Source organism: Carassius carassius, chromosome 44 (assembly GCF_963082965.1).
Source record: "Carassius carassius chromosome 44, fCarCar2.1, whole genome shotgun sequence".
NCBI lineage: Eukaryota > Metazoa > Chordata > Actinopteri > Cypriniformes > Cyprinidae > Carassius > Carassius carassius.
In genome coordinates, this window is record NC_081798.1 from 762,039 (window position 1) to 769,236 (window position 7,198).

The following is a 7,198-nucleotide window of genomic DNA, read 5'->3' on the forward strand; positions in this document are numbered from 1 at the left end:
AAAAGAAACACAGAGGGTAAACATTTCTCCCTCCTTATCTGGAATGAAAAAAATGATTTTTATTTGATTAACCTTCTCCAACATTTTGACATTGACGAATAATGATGCCGAGCCAGACAAGCCTAAAATTTGAGAAAACATTTAGTTTAAGAAGTTTTTGTTTCTTTTTTCCTTTCTTCTCTCTCTCTCTTTCTTAAATATCACCACTATACATACCCCGGTACAATAGATGGCGCTATGCACTTGATAAGTCAAGGTTGTAACCCGCCAGTAAACTAAAAGAAGAAGACACTTCAAGGACTTTTATTTTGGCGCATGTGCCTATTGCGCGCCATACGCCAAAATTCCAAAAGAGAAAAAGAAGACTTTAATTTTGAAATCATTGAGGTTGAGTGCAGCGGCTGTGTGTCATGAGGATTTAACATTCCTGTGATCGGGTAAGATGTGTGAATCAAGTACTTTATAACATTTAGAGTGATAATGCGATGATACACCGATATAAATAAGGAAAGCGAGTGATATAAAGCAGATATTTATGATTAGAAATCATGAGTCTGCTGCGCTAACGCTAAAAGCTCATGTCACCTCTGCAAACATTTGACAGTTCAGCTAACGTTACTTCCAGATGATTAACTTCACATCTATAGTTTTTGAAACATCAGAGAGCAAATTAATCATGTCTCTATGGAGTTAACGTTAATACATATACGTTTTAACAGGGTAGAGTATATAAAATGTAACAGTTTTTAAACATTTCCCGCTAACTTACTTTCTAATCTCCTCTTCTGTGTGTTTGATAAGATTATATAAACAGCGTTTAGGTTTATTTTGGTTCTGAAGTCTCCAGATTTTGCTGGCTGTTAAGGTGCCCTTTAGCACTATTCTGCATGAATTATCATCATGAGTTACTTTCACTTTTGTATTCTTGTGTGACGGGGATTTATGTAACATTTAACATTTACTGTGTGGCCTCATGGAAAAAACACGGTCCTGAATGTTTAGCTTATTTATAAACCATGATGGGATTTATATGGTACTTTAAAGAATACACTGCTAGCATGATTGCACACGTCCCAAAAATCGAGTTTTTTTGTTAATGAAAAGAGTTTCCTGATTTATTAATCTCGAAAATATATATATATAGTTTTATTGGCATATTCGGCTCTGATGTGAAGATCTTGAAGATAAGCGTGAGTACATTTAATTGATAAATTATTAAATTTGTATTAAAATAAAAATATTGTATTAAAATATTGAGAATCCATAATAAGATCTCCTGAACTTGTCTCCTTTAGTAATACATTTAATTTCTTTTTACGAATTAAGTTTTAGTATAATTTTAGTTTTTATTTTTTAGTAATTTTGATGTGTTTTATAATGTTTCTTTTTTTTTTTTTACAAATGAAGTTTTTGTGTAATTTTATTTTTTATGTTTTAGTCATTCTGATGTGTTCTTATCATTTTATTTAATTATTGTTTTATATATATATATATCTTTAAAATGATTGTTATTATATATCTGTAAAATGATTGTTTTTGTCATTTTATGTGTTTTTATAATTTTTTACGACTTAAATTTAAGTCTAATTTTAGTTTATGTTTTAGTCATTTTGATGTGTTTTTATAATTTTATTTAATTATTGTTTTATATATATATATATATATATATATATATATATATATATATATATATATATATATATATGTATATATATATCTTTAAAATGATTGTTATTTATTTAATTTCAGGTTTATTATTATTATTATTAACCTAAACAAACATAAGACATGCTGACTTGCCAACTAGCTGAAATCAAATCATTTTTAATAATATTCTTATTTCAGATAATGTTTCTTTTATGTCATGTGATGAACATGGATTGAGTTTTAGTGTCAGTTACTGATAATAACCCTATAATAACCCTGTTCTCATCGATGTTTCTGAAATGTTCTCCATGCAGGTGTGGAAATGGAGCCGTCAGATCCTTCTCCGTTAAAGCGTTTTGTTCAGGCCAAAAAGAAGATCAGCGAGGTTTTTGAGCAGCTTTTGGTTTACGTTCAGGAGGGAACGGAGTTTGTAAAAGGTACGCTGAAATTCAGTTCAAAAAGATCCTCCACAGACTGGTTAGTAATATTTGTTAATGTCCTTGTTTTGTATCTCGTGCCTCAACAGAAACCTGTAATAATGAGTCGCTGGAGAATATCGCAAATAAGACACAGCTGGCTGAGATCGAGGCGTACACGAGCCAACTCTTCAAAATTAAAGAGGTTTTATCTCGCAATCACATGAAGGTGGCTTTTTTCGGCAGGTGGGTTTTGTGTTTGACTACAAGTTGCATTAAAGAAGCGTTTCACTTCCATAAATGTTATAAACGTCCTCTGTTTGTCACAGAACAAGCAATGGTAAAAGCACGGTTGTTAATGCGATGCTGTGTGACCGTGTGCTGCCCAGCGGTATCGGACACACCACAAACTGCTTCCTGAGCGTCGAGGGCACGGATGAAGACAAGGCCTTTCTCAAAACCGAAGGGTCCGAGGAGGAGAAGAGCATCAAGGTGCAAAGAGCATGCATGCTTTCAGATGACTTTTAGATGAATGCATAAAAAGTAGGGCTGAAATCGACTGAAATATAAAGTCTGTGTGCTGTGATATTCACAGGAAATCAAAGATGTTCACTAAACTTGAATGCATTATGACAGAAATACATTATTGTTGCACAGTAGATAATAGAAGTAGTAATAAATAATACGATTTATTAAAACACAATAATAACCCATCAAAATAAAAGTTTACATAATGACAGAAATACATGACCCTGGAGCACAAAACCTTCTTAAGAAATTGAAATTTAGATTTATGCATGATCTGAAAGCTGAATAAATCATCTCTCCATTGATGTCTGGTTTGTTCGGAGGACAATATCTGTCTGAGATGCAACTATTTGAAAATCTGGAATCTGAGGGAGCAAAAAAATCTAAATATTGAGAAAATCATCTTTAAAGTTGTTCAAATGAATTCTTAGCAATGCATATTACTAATCAAAAATGAAGTTTTGATATATTTACGGTAGGAGGTTTACTAAATATCTTCATGGAACATGATCTTCACTTAATATCCTAATGATTTTTGTCATAAAAGAGAAATGTATAATTTTAACCCTTACAGTGTTTTTATGGATATTACTACAAATATATCTGTGATACACAAGTCACATTTATTACCAATATACAGTGGAATGCACTTCTCAGAAATTGATTTTAAGGGTTTTTCTCTCATTGGGAGAGTTTAAATATTAAATTAAAAGTTTAATGACATCAATTGATAATTAAAATTCAGTTAAGCAGTTAACATTAACATGGAATAAAACTGAAATCACAGAACTGGGGAAGAAATACAAGTTCGAAATGAATCAAACAAACGTTTCAAAGTTTGATATTGATGACCTCTTTTATTGTTAACGTGTGATCGTGGAAAAGTTGATGATTAAGTTTTGATGATTAACATGTAATTAAGTCATTAAGACAGAATACAGGAACATTAAAATGAATAGAATTAAGGAAAAAATAACAGTTTGATTTCAAATGCCCCTGTGAATCTAAAATGATGTTAAAGTTTGATAAAAATCCATTCATAAGATATACTCTCTTTATAAAGCAGGCATAAGCGTTATAATAGTGTCATCAAAGGATGTTTTTCTCTGCAGACGGTGAATCAGCTGGCTCACGCACTTCACATGGATGAGAGTCTAGACGCTGGATGTCTGGTCAAAGTGTTCTGGCCCAAAACAAAGTGTGCTCTGCTCCGAGACGACCTGGTGCTGGTGGACAGGTACACTTCCAGAAGCCAAGTTTGAATGTTTAACATGCAGTAAATTCATCTGATGTGCTAAACATGTATAAGCAGGTGAAACGTGTTTCTGAAAGAAGTCTTTTCTGCTGATTGAGGCTGCATTTATTTGATAAAAAATGCAGTAAAAAAATTAGAAATATAATTACAATTCAAAACATCTGTTTTCTGTGTGAATCTGTGTTAAAGTGTAATGTATTTCTGTGATGCTCCGCTGTATTTTCAGCATCATTCCTCCAGTCTTCAGTGTCACATGATCTTCAGAAATCATGAAAAATGATGATTTACCGCTCAAGAAACATTTCTGATTATTATATTGTCGTGCTTCACAATATATTTGACCATGGAGCACAAAACCAGTCATAAATTAAGATGTATGCATCATCTGAAGCTGAATAAATCATCTCTCCATTGATGTGTGGTTTGTTCGGAGGACAATATCTGTCTGAGATGCAACTATTTGAAAACCTGGAATCTGAGGGAGCAAAAAATTCTGAATATAGAGAAAATCATCTTTAAAGTTGTTCAAATGAATTCAGAGCAATGCATATTACTAATAAAAAATGTAGTTTTGATATATTTACGGTAGGAAGTTTACTAAATATCTTCATGGAACATGATCTTTACTTAATATCCTAAAGATTTTGGCATAAAAGATAAATCTATAATTGTGTCTCATACAATGTATCGTTGTCTATTTCTACAAATATACTCCAGAGACTGCTTTTGTGCTGCAGGGACACACATTTTTCACAATTTTCGATGAATAGAAAGTAAAAAACAATCTGTTTCTGTTTATTTAAACAGAAGTCTTTTGGAACATTACTGTCTATCAATTGAATGCATCCTCTAAGAAACAAATGAGACCTTGTGGACTGTAGTGTGTATTTTTGTGGTGTGTTCTTCAGTCCTGGCACTGACGTCACCACACAGCTGGACAGCTGGATCGACAAGTTCTGTCTGGACGCAGATGTGTTCGTGTTGGTGGCCAACTCTGAGTCCACTCTCATGAACACGGTGAGTGTGTGAAGCGTGAGAAACCAGCATTGCATTACGAGCATCAGACGGGAATCAGCATTAGTGTGCTAATATGGGAAAGAATGCAGCGCTGGAGGGTGCTGTTCAGAAGAATGCATGACCTCTGCTCGTACCCACATGCCTGCTATCCCAGCATGCTTTGGGGGATTTTTCTAAAGGGCAGATAAACAACAGAAAACTGGCCAAAGCCAAGCTAACTTTCTTAAAACAGAAAGGGAAAAGATTCAACTGTACCAGCTGAAGTAGTATGTATACTGTGCACAGTATGCAAATGTTTCGTATACTTTCGTATATGTATACTTGTATACACCGTATACAACACTGATTAGTTTTCAGTCCATACTTTACAACCGCCTGGCTCCATTTAGATTTTTAATACACCCACTTTTATGATTTTATGATGACATCTGCTCTATATTTCTGTCTTTTTTTTTTAAAGCTTGTATCCTCATATATATCCTGTTTTACTTGTAAATAAAGCTAAAGTGGGTGGAAACACTGTTTGACATTGAGAATAGAACATGTGACAATGCATTACTCAAAACATTTATTGTTGAATAATGCACAAATATGCAGGGATTTAACAGATTCAGTTAATTCTGACATCATGGAATGTACGTAAAGTGTAAAGTAAGCATAAATATTGTGTGAAATTATTAATTATATATTTTTTTATGCCTTTTTGGAAAGATCATGGAATACCGTGTGAAATATAAAAGTGAGATAAACTTTTAAATAAAATGTAGCAGGCAACATAAGCAAATCAGTATATCATGTTTGAATATATCATTAAATATTAGTTCTGCTGCATTTTCAAGGTGTATTTCACGTTTATTTTTTATTTAACATCAAAAAATTTATTTATTATTTTGCATATTTAATTCATTTATACTTACATTTTTTTTAACTAATATTTAACATTCTAAGATTTAAAAAAATACAAAGTATACATAAAGAAATGTGTATAAATATTTTGAATTAGTCTTAATTGTCATATTTTCCTTATATTTTAATTTTAAAGTTTTAGTACTTGTGCTGAGTATTTTTGAGATTTAAATATATATATATATATATATATATATATTAGGGGTGTAACGGTACGTGTATTCGTACCGGACCGTTTCGGTACAGGGCTTTCGGTACGGTGCAGGTGTGTACCGAATGACCGAATGCAATATTTTGTCTGCGGAACATTTTCGTGTTTCCAAACGAACATATTAAGTGCCGGAAGTCTCCGCGTTCTGCAGCTGATTCTAAGGCCAGTGACGCACTGGCGTGCTGCTGCTACTGTAGATGACATAGAGGGAGACCGCCGACAGACCAGGATCTATACCTAGATATCAATATCTATACTTCATGTTGAGCATAAATATAAAGCATACTGATAAAGGACACCGTTAACAGTATTGACAGCAAAATAGACTATGTTTGACAGGTGCAATATGTCAGTGTGTCACTGGCCTAAGGTTTTGAAAAGGCATCACGCGAGTGTGAACATCACTACAACTAGGAAAAAAACGATTGTAATTCAAACGCAGCTCCCGTCGGCATTTAAACAGACCTTTGCTCTTAATTCCGATCGGTCCAACGCAATAACGAAATCTGAGCAGGTCTAAAAACTGAAACTGTTGATGCTGCACTTTACACTTTGGAAAAGTTATATATATATTTTTTAAATATGAGCAGGTCTACAAGCTGGGATTGGTAATGCTGCACTGTAATCATAGTTATTTATTTATATTTTTCATTATATTTTATTATATGATATTGGTTTGAGACTGAGAGTATTTTATTTAGTGGAGAACTTTACAGCAGTATTTTATTTCTCATTCTTTTTTTATTTTATATATATTTTATAAAAAAGTATAAAAAACAAATTGTAAAAAACAAGTTTATAGTAATAAACAACCTGCAGTTTAATGTTTGCAATTTCTTTCCCTTACTGTACCGAAAATGAACCGAACCGTGACTTTAAAACAGCGATTTTTGCGTTACACCCCTAATATATATATATATATTATTATTATTATTAATTAAAAAAAAAAATTTCAGTTTTAGTTTCTTTCCGTCACAGCCTCTTGTGAACTCAACCTCTTTCTTATTTCTTCTTAAAGGAGAAGCATTTCTTCCACAAGGTGAATGAACGCCTTTCTAAGCCCAACATCTTCATCCTGAACAATCGCTGGGACGCTTCTGCTGCCGAACCCGAATACATGGAGGACGTGAGTTTATTCCCCTCACTACAGACCAGTGTTTATCACCAAGATCAATATATCTGACAATATTTATTCATTATCAGCATTGGCTGAGAAGT

The 7,198-nt window shown here is 32.9% G+C and overlaps 1 protein-coding gene across 1 annotated transcript in view; it reads left to right on the forward strand.

Annotated features, from left to right (window-relative positions):
* Positions 1-322: 322 nt before the first annotated feature.
* Positions 323-7,198, forward strand: part of LOC132126162 (mitofusin-1-like) — a 21,917-nt gene continuing 15,041 nt past the window's right edge. Inside the window, exons 1-7 of the mRNA XM_059537268.1 lie at positions 323-437; positions 1,962-2,084; positions 2,174-2,309; positions 2,393-2,555; positions 3,704-3,828; positions 4,755-4,863; positions 6,999-7,106. Of these exons, the coding sequence (XP_059393251.1) occupies positions 1,970-2,084; positions 2,174-2,309; positions 2,393-2,555; positions 3,704-3,828; positions 4,755-4,863; positions 6,999-7,106 (756 nt within the window). The 5' untranslated portion in view covers positions 323-437; positions 1,962-1,969. The remainder of the gene's footprint in view (positions 438-1,961; positions 2,085-2,173; positions 2,310-2,392; positions 2,556-3,703; positions 3,829-4,754; positions 4,864-6,998; positions 7,107-7,198) is intronic.